At 37.4% G+C, this 18,025-nt stretch overlaps 1 protein-coding gene and 1 pseudogene across 3 annotated transcripts in view; one reads left to right on the top strand and one right to left on the bottom strand.

The window, feature by feature from the left end:
• Nucleotides 1–18,025, bottom strand: part of LOC120582065 (collagen alpha-4(VI) chain-like) — a 103,509-nt gene that overhangs the window by 20,740 nt on the left and 64,744 nt on the right. For all 3 annotated transcript variants that reach the window (XM_039837101.1, XM_039837103.1, XM_039837102.1), the window contains 11 exons: nt 17,870–17,923; nt 17,718–17,753; nt 12,978–13,040; nt 11,135–11,197; nt 9,721–9,783; nt 9,125–9,187; nt 6,715–6,765; nt 3,489–3,524; nt 3,322–3,384; nt 1,925–1,987; nt 723–758 (listed from right to left, as the gene is read on the bottom strand). In XM_039837101.1, coding sequence (XP_039693035.1) covers nt 723–758; nt 1,925–1,987; nt 3,322–3,384; nt 3,489–3,524; nt 6,715–6,765; nt 9,125–9,187; nt 9,721–9,783; nt 11,135–11,197; nt 12,978–13,040; nt 17,718–17,753; nt 17,870–17,923 — 591 coding nt within the window. The remainder of the gene's footprint in view (nt 1–722; nt 759–1,924; nt 1,988–3,321; nt 3,385–3,488; nt 3,525–6,714; nt 6,766–9,124; nt 9,188–9,720; nt 9,784–11,134; nt 11,198–12,977; nt 13,041–17,717; nt 17,754–17,869; nt 17,924–18,025) is intronic.
• Nucleotides 10,373–10,491, top strand: LOC120582560 (uncharacterized; annotated as a pseudogene).

The following is an 18,025-nucleotide window of genomic DNA, read 5'->3' as shown; positions in this document are numbered from 1 at the left end:
ACAATATAATGCTCATATTGTTAGAAATAGGTAGATAAGGGGAATTCATTTTTCTTATCTGCCTCGCAAAGCAATGGAATCAAATCTGATTTTAAAGAAGTTTAAATCCAGCCATCTCAGCACAGACGGTATAGAAATGTCTTTAATTCTTTGGTCTCTATATTAGTAATTCCTGGTGCACTTTTTTAGAATGACTGCCAAGATAGCTACTCCTAACGCGTCTCCTAGAATTCTGTCTCATTCCTTTGATTGCTTCCTTTCTGTTCTGTTCTTCTCATGACCTCATCACTTCTTGCTCTTCGGCTGCCTCCAATTCCTCCTCCACTCACCCACAATAGTATTTTTGTACATGGAAGATGAAGAACATCATAACTTTTGAGATTCTTTTCAGGTGTGCCATGAAACACAATGGCCTGTACTACACTGTGTGTTGCCTTATAAATACTTTAAAAGCAATTTTTTGAACTTTACAAAAAGGCATATTACATAGGGGTAGTGGCCTCCTTTCACGTTAACTAGTATCACTCAAAAACATCCAGATTCCCTCCAGGATTTAAAATATAATTCTACTCTTTTTACTTGATTTGGTTATAACATTTCAGAGTAAAGTCCATAAACATAAAGTATGAAAAGAAACTAAAGAATCTTTGTAGATTTCTATTTTTGTGAAAACAGGAAGCTTTCTGAAAAGAATAAAGTTTAGAATTAAAATCTTTACCTACCGTCATATCTACCAAGCCTTTGGGGCCCTTAATACCCTGGAAAGAACATAAACAAGTTTAAAATGCAAAATTCTGAGGTACCATACATTACTCTCCAGAGTTGGCAAATGGTTCTGAGAAAGTTCACCACAGTACACAGACCACCTGTCCTTCACTCCTGGTCCTGGAGTTCTGTCTTACCCCTTAAAGAAGGAGGTTAGAGTGTCTAGGAGCTGTGTCCCAGAACTTGTAGTCCAGGATACCCAGGTAGAGAGCACATAAAGACTTTTAGAAGATCAAGTCATTTTAAGATCAAGCCATAGTTTAGGATAAAATTCAGGAAAAGGCCAATCAAGAACTCAGGACCATTCATAGGCAGTTCTAAAATAGACCTCAGTCTTCTCCTACCCCTTCTCCTCAGGCCACCCACCAGCATCCTATCTCTGCCCTAGTACTAAACAAGTCTTCCCTGGATCTTTCAGAATAGAGCTGACCTCAGGGTCTCCAGGAGTCTACAGATCTTTGCTTTTATTTAGACTCTATAAGGTAGTAATTTGTGACCTTGGGCAAGTCACTATAATCTTCTCAGCCTTTGTTTCCTCATCTGTAAAATGGGCCTGAGTGGTCCTTCTACTTCTAAGATTTTTGATTCTATGATCTTGTTGCACCTCTCCAGTAAACCCTACCTACACTGCAATGAAATCACTAGGTTCAACACATGGCTGACTCAATGGCCACCCCTCATGGAATGACAGCCTAGCCTCCTAGGATGAGACATGGGACGAAATGTCAATAGGGCCAAATCTTTCCTTTTATACCATTCCGGGGAATTTTAAAAATATCTGTAGGCTTGCAACACTGTCAGTTCAGTTAAGATTATGTAAATGTCATATTTTGTTAGGATTCCCTTCTAGTTTTTGCATAAATGTTGTTGCTCATTTTGTTTACACTGATAAACTCATTCTCCAGTGAGTATTATATATTATTTTATGTATTTAGACAAATTTATAAATCTCCAGCCACTCTAATCTCTTCATATTCAAGTAAAACATTTATATCAAATAAATATACTGGGTAAGGACTTGAAGTAAATTTGGCCCATTCCCTATAAAGGTCCTCTTGTGTGTCCCAAATGTTCACTTCTTAAAGATATCTCTTATCAAATCTTTATTCATTTTTATACAAAGGCTGAAAATAAGAGAAAGGAGAAGAGTCTATGTTACCCTTGGTCCTGGAGGTCCTTGGTCACCTGGAGTTCCGACAAATCCAGGAAAGCCAGCATTACCCTAAAAATGACCAAAGCAAAGGAATAAGCTTCCCCGCTTTGAATACAACTTGGTTAAAGCCATCAGCCCCACTTTGAGATACCAAGTTGTCATTATATCTAAGGTCCAATAAGTTTGAGATGGATCAGTTTATGAACTGTGATCAGCAGAATGAGACACAGAGACCATGATTGGTGGAGTGAGACACAGAAACTAGAAAGAATTTGTGGGAACTATCTAAATTCTCTCCTACATACCTAATCCCAGCCAACATGTATACACATACACAGACACACGCTTCCAAACAGAGCCATAAAAAATGTCAATACTTAGCTGAGCCTCCAGATCATGTCATTAAAAGGATGCAAGAAATAGGCTTTGAAGGCCTGGCATCAGGAGAAACAAGAATTTCCTCCACCACCTTCTGATCTTCGGTGTATGAGTAAAGATATATGCTAATCATGGGCTTACTGTTCATTTTACACATATTTAAACAGACACAGTGTTATCTGCATGTAATAGATTTATTTTCTTTTTCTAATTTGAAACCAAAGAGCTGAGTTTAGCTGAGCACGGCAATATTAGCCAGCAGCAAGTGAAGTTAGGCATAGATCAAATTTTTCTTTATGTCCTTGCCAATGTATGAAAATACCAATTATTGACTGCCTAGAAAATATACATTATCTTTCCTTTCCTCTTCTCTTCACTGAACATTGGTCTATGTCCTTTTCCCACAAGGCCTTGCTCTCTAATGTCTATCAGCTAAACATGACCAAGGTTTTAGATACCCACAGGGTTACTCTTTCCAAAAGAGCTGCCAGTGGTTGTGGCTCTTCAAGATTGAATCTTCAGAACCTGAAGAAATAGATTTTTAATGGTAGACTCTACAAAGCACAGTGAAATATGACTCAAAGTCCACCAACATGGTAGCCACGTTCTTGAGAGTCTAGTCCTGCAATAGCTAAGAGAAAGTTAAGGTTTAGAAGAATCTTAAAGAAACAGTAATGTTTTCTCTACTACAGCTAAAATAGTAGTTTCCAAATGATATCCTTATTTACCAAAGACAGAGGTACCCCCAAACTTGTTTGTTAAAAGGTTGATATTGAGTAACTGAAACTCCAACTTGGATTTTCTGTTGTTATGGTTTGGGGAGCTGCATTTGTATTCAGAAGATAAATGAATGTGGGATTAAGTGAGAAGTGGGTTAGCCCAAGGAAGGTGTGGAATGTACAGTGCTTGAGGAAGACACAGACTTTCTGCTAAGAAATCCATTAATCCAATGGAAATAAGCTCCTGTGAGTAGAATGTCATTATGTGGGCCTCTATCGATCTTGGGAAATTTCTTTGGTTCTTACCCTGTTCCCTCTGATTCCTTTTGCTCCCTGCTCTCCTTGGTGGCCAGGGTCACCATCTTCTCCCTTAATAGAATCAAAAGCAAAACCTTGAATGTCAAGAAAAATAAGTACGAACAAATGATTCATGCTGCATACCAGTAGCTAGGCCCAGAAAGGTATCTTCTTACTTTTGTGCCGGGATAGCCAGGAAATCCACGTTCACCCTAGTGTCAGAAATGAGATAAGGTCTTGTTTAATGCCATGTTACCAAATCCTTCTTTGGCATTCCTTAGGGAAAAAATAAGAAACTATAATTTTGAAGAAAAAGACTCAAAACAGGTGCCAGAAAAAACAACTATAGCAATGGTTGTTATCTTGAGCTACTCCCCAGTGGCCACATTTTATTTCTATAATTCACTGTGAAACAACTTGAAAATGATTTTTACAAATTCTCCACCCCTGATATATTGTGTAATGAAATTTCCTCTTAAGCACTTTTATCTATCAGTTTGAGTGGTGAGAAATGATCAAATGTTGAGTATATTTTGAAGATAGACTCACCATTATTTATTGATGGACTAAATACAGGGTGTTAGAGAAAGAAAATTATTAAAGATAATTCAGTGTCTACCTTGAGCAATGGGCAGGATGGAGTCTCCACTCCTGAGATTAAGTGGGAAGTGGGAGGAGGGACATGTTGTCAGGGGAATCAGTTTTGACTGACTGGATGTTTGATGTTATTAAAGGATGATTGTTAATTCTTAGGTGTGATAATATTTTTAAAGAATATTTTAGAGAAGCAACTTGACATATTTATGCATGAAATATATAATATCTGGAATTTGCTTCAAAATAAGTGGTGGGAGGATCAGTGGGTGGAAGTATAAATAAAATAAAACAAAATTGGTCAAGGGTTTTGCATTGTTTGAGCAAGATGATGGATACATGGGGAGTGGTGTCATTAGATAAGTCTCTCCATTTGTGTATATGTTTGAATTTTTCCATAATAAAACGTTAACAAAAGAAAAAGAAAAATGTTGTTTGGGGACATGGCAATGTTAAGGTGTCTATTAGATAACCAAGTGAAAACATTCGGAGTTAAGTCATTGGTCCAAACTAGATCACAGGATAGATGGTACTTGATGCCATGGAACTGCATAAGGTCACTCGAGTAAAGACAGAGAGAAATATGAGGATAGAGCCCCGAGTCTTTGAATATTTAGAGGTCAAGAACATTCAAAAGATCCAGCAAAGGAGACTGTGAAAGGAGGGCAGCTGGCACAAACCAGGAAAATGGGGTGTTCTGGAAGATGAGAGAGAAAAGGTTTCAAGAACAAGCCCACGATCATCTTTGTCAAGTGCTGCTGAGACACGGAGTATGACGAGAACATAGAACTGACCTTTGGATTTAGCACCATGGGTTTTACCTAGACTAAAGCAGACATAGTTGAGTGGGGAGAGCTGAAGCATGAAGGTTAAGTTATCATGAGTTAGAGAGAACCAGAGGAAAGGAAGTGGAGTCCTTTGCCCCAGCATTACTGTCATTTGGGACCCGATGGTTCTTTGTTGTGATAGGCTGTCGTGTGTATTATAGGTTAGAAAATAGTATCTCTGGTCTGTACTAATTAGATGCCAGTAGCATCCCCTCCCCCAGTCATGACAACCAAAACACCTCCGGACATTGCCAAATGTCCCCTGGAGGGTAAACTCGCCCTCTGTGAGAACCACAGTATAGACCCACTCCTTCAAAGAGTTGCCAGATAGAAATGGGGCAATGAGAGTATGTAGTTATGTGAGGGTTTTGTTTTTGTTTGAGGGGCTTTTTTTCAGATGGGAGATATTCCCACCTCTTTGTATACTGATGTGAATGTTCTATGTAGAGTGACGAAAATTTGATGATACAAAAGAAGAGGTGACACCTGCAAGGGCCAGGGCCTTAAGAAAGCATAAAGGGAATGGAATCCACTCCATGAGAGGAGAGGTTGGTCTTAGATAAGGGCATGGACTCTCATCCAGAGCAGTAGAAGGGAAAGCAAGGTACAGAGGCAAATAATTTAGCCCGTATAATGGTGGATGTGTGTGGACACTCTCTTCTCATTGCTACTATTTAATTAATGAAATAGGAAGCATGATTATCTGCTGAAAATATGGACGAGAAAGCAGGTCTTGGAGATTTGAGGGGAGAGGAGCTGTATGAATCTGCATGTTCCACAATGTTAAGTGTAGCATAATATGTATAGACTGCCTTTGTGCTTAGATCAGGGATGGTATGTGGCTCAAAATATGCACATGTGAATTCTGCCTAGGATTCCCTGTTATGCAAACTCTCTCGTAGAGAAGAAAGACTTAATTTGCCAGGATGAGGCCCCAATGAACTAATTTCCATACTCAGCTCTAACTATATGTGTGACTACAGGCAAGTTCCTTTACTTTTCTGAGTCTCAATTTTCCTATCTGTAAGTTGACGAGGTTGAACCAGATGATCACTGACGTACTCCACTGTTCATCATTCCACAGATATTTACTAAGAGCTTACCATGTGTGGAGCATTTTCCTGTTAAATAAAATGGCAGTGGTGTCATCTTGCAGCCACAAAGGAAACAAGAGAAATGCAGAGAAGCCAGCCCAGAGTCTTGACATCATTCAGTAGCTGGTCATCACTAAACTTCCCAGTGATTTCTTATTTTGGGAAGCAATAAATGTAACTTAAACTAAAGCACCAAGAATAACTGTGGCTATTGACATCTGATTTGTTCAACAAGCTTCACGTGACTTCTATGCTTCAAAGTCTCTGTCAGTGACCCATTAACTACATGTTAAAATACTGGCTTCTAATGGGAGTGGAAATATTCAAGTATACTTATTGAGCACCTACTCTGTGCTAGGTTCTGTTCCGGCAATACAAAAAATGGGTAAGATGCAATCCTGCTATCAAGTTCACAAACCGGTAGGAAGACAAATATAAAGGAATAAATTATAATATAACATCAGTTAAAAGGGGCTACTGTAGGAATATGAATAATGTGCTTTAGGAACACAGAGTATAGGACAACAAATTCTCTTTGTGGAAGTCCAAAAAGGCTTCCACAAGAAGAAGTTGATATTTGAGTGGATTTTAGAAAATGAGTAAAAATTGTCCAAAGGGGAGAGATATATAATAGAGGCAAGAGTGCTTGCAAAGGAAAGGAATTGGGAAAAGTACCAGCATGCCCAGTGCTGGAGTGGGAATATCTGGTGTAGAATGACAAAAACAGCTTTTATTTTTTAAGGAGAGAACTCTGGCAGCTACAACATTTTATAAACAGCAGGTAGAAACCATTCCTGGCATGTCACTTGGCTAATAACTCTTATTCTAGCAAAATAAAGCAAAAGCTATGGTCCTAAGTTCAGAGTACTCTACAAGGTAACCCTCACCTTTGTTCCTTTCTTTCCTGGATGTCCATATCCATCAGGACCAAAAAGACCCTAGAAAATGACACAAGATGAATTGTAGAGTCATCCAGATCAACACTTGGTTGATAATATTATCTGAACCTTTGAAAAAATCAGCAGTGCAAGGAGGTGGGGAAGGCATAATGGGCTTAATGGAGATGTATCCTACCTTCATAGGATAAACACTAGACTGCTTTGAAAAGATAAGGAGCAAATAGGGTTTAAAGTTTTTAAAGACCATGATATAATTAAGTTTTTTGTATTCTTTTTCATTTTTAATCCCCTCTTCAGCAAAATTATGTACCTCAACAAGATGATACCATGGATGTAGGAAACCAAATCACTGTACAGAGTCCTTCTTGGTCAAACCTGCTTTCTTTGCAGGATAAAGGAACAATAGAACAAGTTCCAGTACTGGTAAATCTCTAGAGATAAAGACAGCTGGGGGGAGGGGGGAGCGCAATGATTGGGATAAAGGTAATATGGTTAAGTGAGTAAGTACATAGACTGGAAACCCAGAAAGACCTGAACTTTTAGTCTACTTCCAATGCTGGTTGCAAGAATGACCTTGGGCAAGTTACTCAACCTCCTTAAGCATCAGTTTTTTTCATCTATTAAATGGGGATAATAATATCATCTACATAGTATGGTTGTTGGAAGATTAAGTCAGTGTGCATGGAAAGCACTTAGCACGATGCCGGGCACAGCAACGGTACTCACTAAGTGGTCATGAAGCTGCTGCTGATGGTGGCAGTAGTGGAGATGATGTTGACAGGGGAGCAGCAGCAGTCACAGTGGTCGTGGTGGTGTTATTGGTCATGGTAATGGTGTTGGAGGTGGTAGAGGTAGTAGTAGTGGAAGCGGAGGTGGTGCTGATGATAATAATTATAAAAATGTTGATGATACTACTGGGATCTTAGCATCTGTACATGTAGACAGTGAGCTTCCTGTGATAAGGAGTGAATTCAGAACGTTTTAGGTGCTTTGTGCTGAGCAGACAAGTAGATCAACTGAGAAGAAAAATTTTAAATTTTAAGCCACAGAGATCATTCCCATGGCTAAGGAGGAGAATTTGAAATATTAGAAAATAAGACAAAGAAGATTACCAAAAATGAATTATTGGGAGAGGGGGGAAGGATGCAAATGAAATTCATTTGCTGTTTCTCCAGCTTTTCCCTGCTGAAGGACATGCAGAACCCCCAGCATCTGCAAACCCAGAGATCCAAACTATATATATTTTGGAAATGTCCAATACCCTCTAAAATTCCTGAAGTGACACCTTCAAGAAAGGCATCACTCCCCAGCTTTGTCTTTCACAGAAAGAGGTCAGTAGGCACAAGCTTTATGTTTTATAAATGAGGATTTTTAAGAAAGTAAAAGAGTTTTACTTCAACATCTGAATTGCGTATAGATGTAAAACATTATTTGCCCTACATTTCATTTGACAGTAATCTTGTTCTGTTCCTTCCCTTGCCACATTTAAGTTTCTTAGACCTGCGTTTGTTTTCTCTTCTTGCTAACAAATGCAATTTCAGGGCTGAGTGTAAAACAACTGCAGGTCCTTCCTACTGCTGATAAAGGAAGTCTCAGAAATATGAGTTGCAGAAAAGACAACATTACTCTAACATAAAGCTCATTCGGATAAGGTGGTGAATTGAAAACAGTCATAAAATAACTAATTTGCCCTCGTGTTCAGAGCAATGACTAAGGTAAAAATGCATAGCCCTGTCTTTGGAAGTATTATCTGTTGAAGTATTACCTTTTATGATCCTTGGTATTCAAAGATTATTTCTATGCTCTAGAGTTCAGCGGTCCCTAACTGTTTTAAGCACCGAGGACCAGTGCTGCTAGGAGAATCTAATGCCTGATGATCTGAGGTGGAGCTGAGGTGGTGATGCTAGCGCTGGGGAGCGGCTGCAAAGACAGATGGAGCTTCGCTTGCTCACCTGGCACTCACCTCCTACTGTGTGGCCCAGTACCTAGTAGCCCACAGACCAGTACCAGTCAGTCCACAGCTCAGGGGTTGGGGACCCCTGCTTTAATCAAACCTACATCCTTAAAAGTTTGCAACTCTGATTGACTGTTCTATTTGTTGTCCTGGAAAAAGCGTTTCATTGAACATCTCTGTATTCCTAAAAGACTCAAATGCTTGCAAAACATTTTTGTCAAGCAGAAGAAGCTCACTGGCACTTCCCTCTTGCAAAATAAACCCTGGATTCTTTATTTATATAAGGAGTTTGAGGCTCTTTGACTCTTTAGATTCACAACAGCTCTAGTGATCATATTACCTTTGTTACCCAAAATATTCATCAAGAATATTATAATTTTATGTAAAACAAGAACAAATAATAAAAATTCAATCAAGAGTCCAAAACACAGAAACTAGACTTACAGGTTGCCCTCTCGGCCCGTTTTGTCCCCGTGAGCCTCTTTCTCCTGCATCACCATGCTCTCCCTTTTATAACAAAGGACAAAGATAAAATTAATTTTTTCCTATGAGTTCATGCAATTTTAAATCATTTTTCTTAGAAATTTTACAATTATTCTTTTCAAATCCCATTGGCATCATCCTACAGTCTAAGGTAAATATCTTCCTCTAGACATCTGTTAAATGTAAGAAACTAAAAATATATTTAAAATTTAGCTACTGAAAATTAGCAAAACCAGGTATGCAGCACCAGTTACAGAATTTTATATTGCTATAGCTTTTTCTAGGTGTATGTGAATCTACATTTGTGGGGAACGCATATGTTTATCTAACCCCTCATATGTCTGTCTAGTGATATATGTGACCATCTGTCCATCTTTCCATATGTCTGTCTATATGTCTTTCATTCTCTGTACCTATCTATCCAGCTATGAGGTAATGGACAGTCAATATCATCGCCAACCACATCAGAAACTCCTGCTGGAAATGATCACACAAGAAGAGATTCATGTAATGAATCTAAGTTATAATCAAGGAAGAGTATGTTCTCTGACACTTACCTTCATTCCTCTTGGTCCAGTTTTTCCTTTCGAACCATTTGGCCCTGGAGGCCCAGGATTCCCCTGCAGCAAGACCACAATGAAAATCACCTCAAGGGCCACAGAGTTAACTATCTGACTTTCTCGTTATTATTGAAATGGTAATATGCTCATGAATCACCTTTAATGTTTTACACAATTAATTTGATCCTCCAACATACAAAATGCATAATGTACACATTTAGCCGACAGGCGGGGAGATTGGGTTCAGGGAGTAAGATGTTTCGTGCAAAAGGCCATGCCGACCATGTCTCAAGAAATAGAGGAATTATCTGACTACTAGAGAGAAAAACACCATTTGATTAAGAGATTGGGAAGACAAATGCCTGGACTTTTACCCTTCCCAAATAGAAAATATTATCGAATGAGGAAGAAAATAATACAATCAGTTATGGAGCTCAATTTCTCCTGACCAAGAGAGAGAATGAGGATAGAACTATGGCTTAGGCCATCCTGGAGCTGCTATTTTGAATCTCCAGATACTCTTACTCCTGATTTAAATCAGGCTGCTCAGGCTTAAGTTATTTCAAATGATCCCTTCCTTAGGAAGTCACTCCCATCAGCTCCTCAATACGGTGCTACCCTTCTATGAACCACCATAATATTGGATGGGGTTTATGGCCATGCTGCCCTGAACATGCCTGATCTCATCTGATCTCAGAAGCTAAGCAGAGTTGGGCATGGTTAGTACTTGGATGGGAGACCACTTAGGAAGATCGGATGCTGTAGGTGTCAAAAAATAATAATAATAAATAAATAAGTATATATATATATATATATATATATATATATACACACATACTTATGCAACTCTGATTGGCTGTTCTATTTGTTGTCCTGGAAAAAGCATTTCATTGAACATCTCCGTATTCCTAAAAGACTCAAATGCTTGCAAAACATTTATACATGAGAGGGAGTAGAACAGGCACAGAGAGATCCAAGTTAGAGGCCAGTTCAGCCAATTACCTATCTAGATGACAAGTCATTTAATCCCTGTGAGGCTCTGTTTCCTCATCTACAAAACTGGAGTAGTAACTGCTTCCTTATAGAAAATATAACCAGTAAACCAGTCATTTATTTCTTTTATGTTATTTTTTCTTGAACTATATATATGAGCTTGTGTTATACATCTTTGAGGCTCAAACCCGATCTCAGTAATTACTATATTCCCACAATATACCCAGAGTAGAAGGGGGTACGTAGCTAGTGGTCAATGTCTACTGCATAAAATTAGCTATTTCTAGAAATTCCTGATACCCACAGATCCCAGAACAAACAGGGTAGCTTTATGCTATTCGTCCAGAAACACTCAGGTGTATGAACTGGCCATTGTTAATGAGGAGCTGTGTTGCAGCTTTTAGTTTTTTATACCTACCTGAGCACCCAGTAAGCCTTTTTGTCCAAAAGTTCCTGGTGGTCCTCGCTTTCCTCTCGGTCCCTGGTCCAAAGGTGAAATTAAAATTCAGCCAGTTTTTACAGAGCTACATAAATATTTTCCATGTAGCCACAAAATCATCTTGGATGCCTTTGGAAGCACAAATTAAGGTGCCCTGGCCCATCACTATCTCATTTATCACACCTTCATCAAGCAGCATCTGCACCCCAGCACACTCACTTCAAACTCACTCTGTCTGAGGCACAGGATGTGAATCCTTAACATCTATTTCTTTAACCATATCTCCAGTTAAATATGATGAACAATAACGTTTGACAACATTGCTTTATATTTTAATTCACTCAACTAATTTTAAATCCTAAAAGAGAGGAGCTGCAAGGATGTGATCTCCTTTGAAAAATCAACCTTTTCCTTATACGTACAAAGGCTGAACAAGAAGATTATGTTCTGATTTTTATCAAATACCAAAAGTACATTTAAGTGGCCTAATCTCACTGGGCACATTGCTGGGGAGTTGCTCATTTTCTCCCCAATCTATTTTACTTTACCGATTTCTGACACTTTAATTTTTCTCTAGCTTTTCTGAGAAATGGTTTCTTATGAGAAGCATTGACCATGGTTTCTATACTCCCGGGTGAGGTATTGAGTCATCAGTTTAAATAGACCATCATACCCACATCCCAGTAGGGAATGAGAATTAAAAAGAGGTTTGATCGATTATCTTGCTCATGGCTCACCACAAGACCTGCTCCCCTTTCTCTCAGCAGTATAATAAAGTGAATATAAAGGAGAAAGCCAGGACACAACACTAGTGGGGGGTCCAAATTTGAATTAAGCCAGTGATCAAAGGAAAAGACAAAAACACATCTCTCAGTTGTTTCCCTCTATGTTCAGATACTATTTCCTATCATAAAGTAAATACGATCTCTAACTATACATTGATTACCCATTTCTTTCTTTAGTATCTTTGTCAAGTGGAAAAACAGCAGAAACCTTCTCAAATTATCATCTGATACTCATAGGATCTTTAAAGTTAAGGAGAATGATTCAATGTGTTAGTAAAATTTGTTGTTTTAAAGTTCTTCCATTTGAGGGAACTTGGAAATAATTTAACATTTAAAAGTGAGATGCAGAAAGTACTCCAGAAGTGTTTACAGAGTGACAGATTTGGGTTATGCTTAGAAGACTCCAAAAGAACTGGTTGGAAGTTTAAACCCCCAGTTACCATGAACTAGTTTACACACTCCACTGGACTGAACTCCTTCAGGGCTACTTGCCCTGATGGTCTGACTATCCCAGGCCTATTAGCAAAATGCCCTGTGAATAATAGGTACTCAATAAACATACTGCTTATTTTTCCTGCCAAACTGAATACAAATTTAATGAATTAAATACTATTTGAGTATTTTGAATACACAGCTTCAGAGGCAGTAATAAAGAGCTTAGATTTATAACTATACTGCCTGAATTTGAATTCTACCTTGATCACTTACTAACAGTGTGAGCTTGGCCAATTTACCTAACTTCTCCATCCCCGCTCCATTTCTCCCCTGTAAAGTGGGGATAATAAATCCCCCACCGAAGGATGAGATAAGTTAATACAAGTGGTTAAGGCCATACCTAGGACATAGTAAGAGCTCAATAAATATGAGTTATTAAGCTTTAACCTGCCTAGAAGAAAGACTATACAACCTGCTTTGGGAGGCCCTGGAAGTTAGGTATCCAAGGCCATTCCAATATATGTTAAATCTCTACCAAAGAATCTAAGTTAAAATTTTAAACAAATACCCTTTCATACTGAAAACAAGTTCACTGATACAACCTGCGGGCCTGGATACCCAAGCTCTCCTTGATAACCCTGTTCACCGGATTCTCCACGTACACCCTGTCAAAATAAATAAAATTCAGTGAGTTTACCAGGCATCTTTAGTGTTCTCAATTGAAGGCAGCCTTCCCTGCAAGATTTTATTTGAAAGCCACAGGAGAAAGATAAAAAGGATTTAAGTGTCTGGGCTCAGTCCTCTTAGGATATGGAATTGGAAAAGAATGGGGTGATAGTTCCACTTATGTTGAGAAAATGAAAGACCAGATTCTTATGTCTCTCCCAGTCTTTGCACATTTCCTTCCAATGCCTCAGCTAGTGATGGAAGCAAAAATACTTTGTTTAAATTACTCAAACTTCCATTTTACATAATAACTGGTTACTGAAAGCCCGTCTATTCTTCTTAAGGGATATGGGCTAAATGCTGACTGGTGTTAAGGACCTTTGTTTTGTATGAGGAAACTCAGAATGTTGAACACAGCAAAAAGCATGACGTTCGAAGGAAAAGGTCCATAAAGCACTTAGAGAAATAGCAGAAAACTGGCTTTAAAACCTTATAGGTTCTTACAGCAGTAACCTAATTATCTAGGCAAAGGATGAGCTGTTAAAATTATTCATCTGATAACTGATTTAATTTCTCCCTCTAATTAATATTTTCATTTCTACAGAGAATATATATTTGTTAAGATTGAAGATAATACCCATTCTGTGAGTTATTCTGCCTTCTTTCTCATGTTGCTCACATGTTGACGAGGCTGCCGATTATTCATAGATTTACAAAGAAAAAAATCTTAAACTCAATCAATCAATATATAGAACAATTACTTGTGCTTCTTAAGTTTTTAAAACTATTCAAATAAATAGGAAGCATTTTTATTAATTATTACTGTTATATTAATCTACTCTTCAAGAGTTGATTATTTAGATTTATAAATATGAACCAAGTTTTAAAAGGCATGTAGCTAGAAATTTTGAAACAGGTTGTGAAATGTTACCTAATTTGCACATTACATTAGTGACATTTATAACATAACACTTCTAAAAACAACATGGCGCTATATAGCAAAACTCAGACTCTTCTATTACAGCTCCACGTCTATATATTTATATTAGCATTTCAACAAAGCAAATGCAAGAACAAAACAAAACCTATAATACAGTTTTTCTTTACAGCATCAATATGATATATAATAAAATAGAAATTACTTAAATGTACAACATAAGAATAGTTTAGAAAATCATTGTTCTTTAAGAAAGTAAGGTATAATGTATTAAAATGATAATAGGAAGGTTTGGAAACAGAAAAGCAGAATACAAAATAGTATATACATTATGATAGCCCTTTATTATCTATGCAAGTAAAGGAAACACACAAACATGAAAATAATTGCAGGAAGATGATGGGTTTATAGACATTTAAAATATATCCTTAATTTTATCATAATTAACAAATTAAGATTTTAGCTATGGTCAGAATGATCTATGCATTGATTTGTTTGCCATAATACAACCTTTTCCATAAATAAAATTTTATTTACAATTCTATTTTATTAGACATCTTGCACAAGCCAGCATATCTAATTTTATAGATAGCAATGAGACATATTTCCCCAAGACCCACGGGATGTTGTAATTTGGAATTCAGCACCTCTGTAACCTATTTTCTTCCAATAGTACTGGCTGATCTTTAGCAAGTTATAGTCTTAAAAACATAAATGAATCCAATACTGGGTTAACTAGCAAACCATTGACATGTTGGATAAACCCAGTTCACCCCAGAATCTGCAAATAGTTATGATTTTGCCTCTTATTTTTAAAAAATCAAAGCTTGAAAAGGAAAAGGAGCCAATCACTACAGAGATTCATTAAGATTAGAATGTATTAAAGGGAGAGATTTCTTATTGAAGATGGCAGTTTGCACGCATTTTTCTCTGCTTCCAAAATGAGAGGTTTCTGTTCCAATAAGATAATAGTACAGAGACCCAGAGAGCAATCAGTCTGGATTAGAGCAGGAGGACAGAGGGCCCAGTTAGGAGGAATCCAAGAAATATAAACCTCCCATGTTTGAATATACTGAGAGGTTATCAGTTTTGTCAAAGAACTTTATGATTAACTAGTAATAGGCACATAGAATACAAAGCAAATGGAGAGAAAGGGTGACTCAGGAAAACAAAAGTTATATAGGTATAAATAATATTTACCTAGTTATCATGTGAGCCGACTGAACCAAAAGTGGAGAAAATAAGTGTATTGCAAGGATGAATTGAAGGAAAGTGTATGAAAAAGGAGATGAACAGGTAAAGAAAAATTTTTGTCCCCCATAGTAAGAAATAAAAAAAAAACAGAAAGAGATTCATAAATATAGAGGGCAAATCGATTGTTGCCAGAAGGTAGACAGGTGGGGAAATGTATGGAAAAAGTGAAGTGGAAGAAATAGAAGGAAAGAAGGTAGGAAGGAAGGAAGAAAGGAAGGTGGAAGAAGGAAGGAAGGAAGTGAAGGAAGAAGAAGGAAGGAAGGAAGGAAGGAAGGAAGGAAGGAAGGAAGGAAGGAAGAAAAGGAAAAGAAAGAAGAAAGGAAAAGAAAAATCAATACTTAACTATCAGGGAAATTAGAATAGTTCTTTCTACTCCACTGCTTTGAAACTCAAGAAAATTGCCTTTTAGAATTAATCTTGTATCAAGCAAGGTTTACCAAATAATAATGGAGGAAAATTCCTTTAGAAGGCTCCATCAACAAGGAATTACAGGTTCACAATATATATTATAACCCTAAGTGCAGCCTGAACAGGAATCTGAATTAGACAGTGACTCTTGGCCCTATACTGCAAACCAAATATATTTATTTTACAATAAATTTGTCATAATACTAAACTTATTAAAGTTAAAATACAGAGAACTGGAGAAAAAAGTTTAGAGAAACAAAATTTTCTTTACTCTTGAATATAAAAAACGTTAAGGGCTTAAAGAATTCTTGTTCAGGTTCTAGCTATGAAAATGTGATAGAATATACCATAAGTAAACATACAGTAAGAGAGCCCAGAGGGAACTTTCTGATTCAGGAACATGCCAGGTGAATTGAGGTCTGTATTCCAATCAACAGAGGAAAAAAAGAAAGAAATCAATAGAAAAACATCCAAAACTAAAAAGCAAGAAATAGCAAAGTAAAACATGTTGTTTAGAAAATGACAATAATACCAGATGGAACAGCTCAAAGAGATGAAAGTGAGTGCTTCTGAAGCGCTAGGAGTCACAAACAGGGAGAAGAATGGGCAGTGAAATAGTTTTCATTATAAGCTTGACAGTGCAATTTTATTTTAAATTTATGCACAGGCTTGGCTCTGATTTAAATTAAATAAAAAAGAAAGACATAGGAGATGGAGTGCCATAGGGAATCAAAAATAACCAAAACCCAACAAAGCAGAGGGCCTACTGTTAATGGATATTTAGATAAACCACTCATAGCATCATAAAAAAATTAAATAATTTGAGTAGAAAATTCACCCAACTGCCTAGAGCCACTTAATTTCTCCTAAACCTGCCATAATCAATTATAGTTAATTTCTTTCTGCTTTTGGGGGGATAAAAACAATGGGATAAAATGTTATTTCAGGATATTATTTATTTCACAAGTGCTAAGAGTTCATTAATAGCACAAAACATTATCTAAGAATTAATTTCAAATCTTAACATTGCATGAGAAATAATTTTTTCCTTGGCATCAACAAACTTGTTTGGATTTTTGAATTGGGATTTCTCAATATCCTTGCTTTTCTAACATGTTTGGTTTGAAGATACATGAGTCCCATCATTTTCTGTACTTAGGTCCTTGCCTAACTCTCTCCCTCCCTCCCTCCCTCCCTCACTCCCTCTTCCCTCCCTCCTCCTCTCCCCTCTTCCTCTCCTACTCCCACTCCCTTTTCCTCTCCCTCCCTCTCTCCTCCAGGCTCAGAGATGACATAAGTCATCTCTGACTTCTCTATCCTTAAATCATGAGAATACTAGAAAATAAAACAATATAAGCAGAGCAAGAGAACATGACCAGACTATGATAGAGGTAAGTCTACACAATAAACTTAACTTTTATTTTGTACAAAAATTTCCAAGAGCATCCTGATCTTTGAATTCGAATTCTGTCTCCATCAATTATTAGCTATGTACCCTCTGACAAATAACTTCACATTGCTAAACCTATATTTCCTCTCTTATCCATAAAAAGTAAGCAATGATGCTCATAACTCCCAGGGCTGTAGAAAAGTTTACACGAGATAATGTAAATAAAAGTCTAGCACAGTGACTTGTGCTAGATAAACACTTAGTGAAATACAATTTCCTTCACAGAGATATCCCCCCATTCCACCCTCAAATCATATCATTCCTCCCTAGGAAATAGTAAAAGCTCAATCTTTTTCCTTAATTTAGTGACTATGAGATTCCCTTATATACCCATAAGAAGTCCTACTTCTTTAAGTGGAAAAAATATTATTTCAGGGGTAAAAGCCATTTTATTAGGTATTAGTTGCTAGTCAGAATACATGAAGTATTGTAGCAGATTGGAGAGGAAACAGAGAAGGACCATATAAACTTTCCTTTCTTCATGGAAAAGGTCTCCATGGAAACTTCCCAAGGATCCTCACACAACCTCAGACAACCCAAAGAGCACTCCCCTTGACCTCTCAGAGGAACTATTTAAAGTAGCTATATATGTGAAACAAGAAGCAACTCATTCTAGAAAGCACTGACCTTCCATCCTGGCAGACCTTGTCTTCCTCTTGATCCCTAAGAATAGAAAGGAAGTGAAGACCTTAAAAAAGGAAACAGCCAATTTTCACCCCAGCCTACGTCTCTGTTCTACAAAAGCAGGTGAAATACATCTCATAAGCAGTTATACCTACCTGAGGGCCAACATTTCCAGTCTCCCCCTGAGGTCCATCAAAACCAGAACTTCCCTAAAAATTAAGAGGTAAAGGAAAGATCAGTTTAGATGTCTACATACTTTTGGATTTTTCTCTAGAGATGGGCTGTTCAATCTAGAAGCCATTAGCCACATG

This window comes from Pteropus medius, unplaced genomic scaffold, assembly GCF_902729225.1.
Source record: "Pteropus medius unplaced genomic scaffold, Ma_sr-lr_union100, whole genome shotgun sequence".
In the NCBI taxonomy this organism is placed as follows: domain Eukaryota; kingdom Metazoa; phylum Chordata; class Mammalia; order Chiroptera; family Pteropodidae; genus Pteropus; species Pteropus medius.
This window is presented reverse-complemented; position numbering and strand designations above follow the sequence as displayed.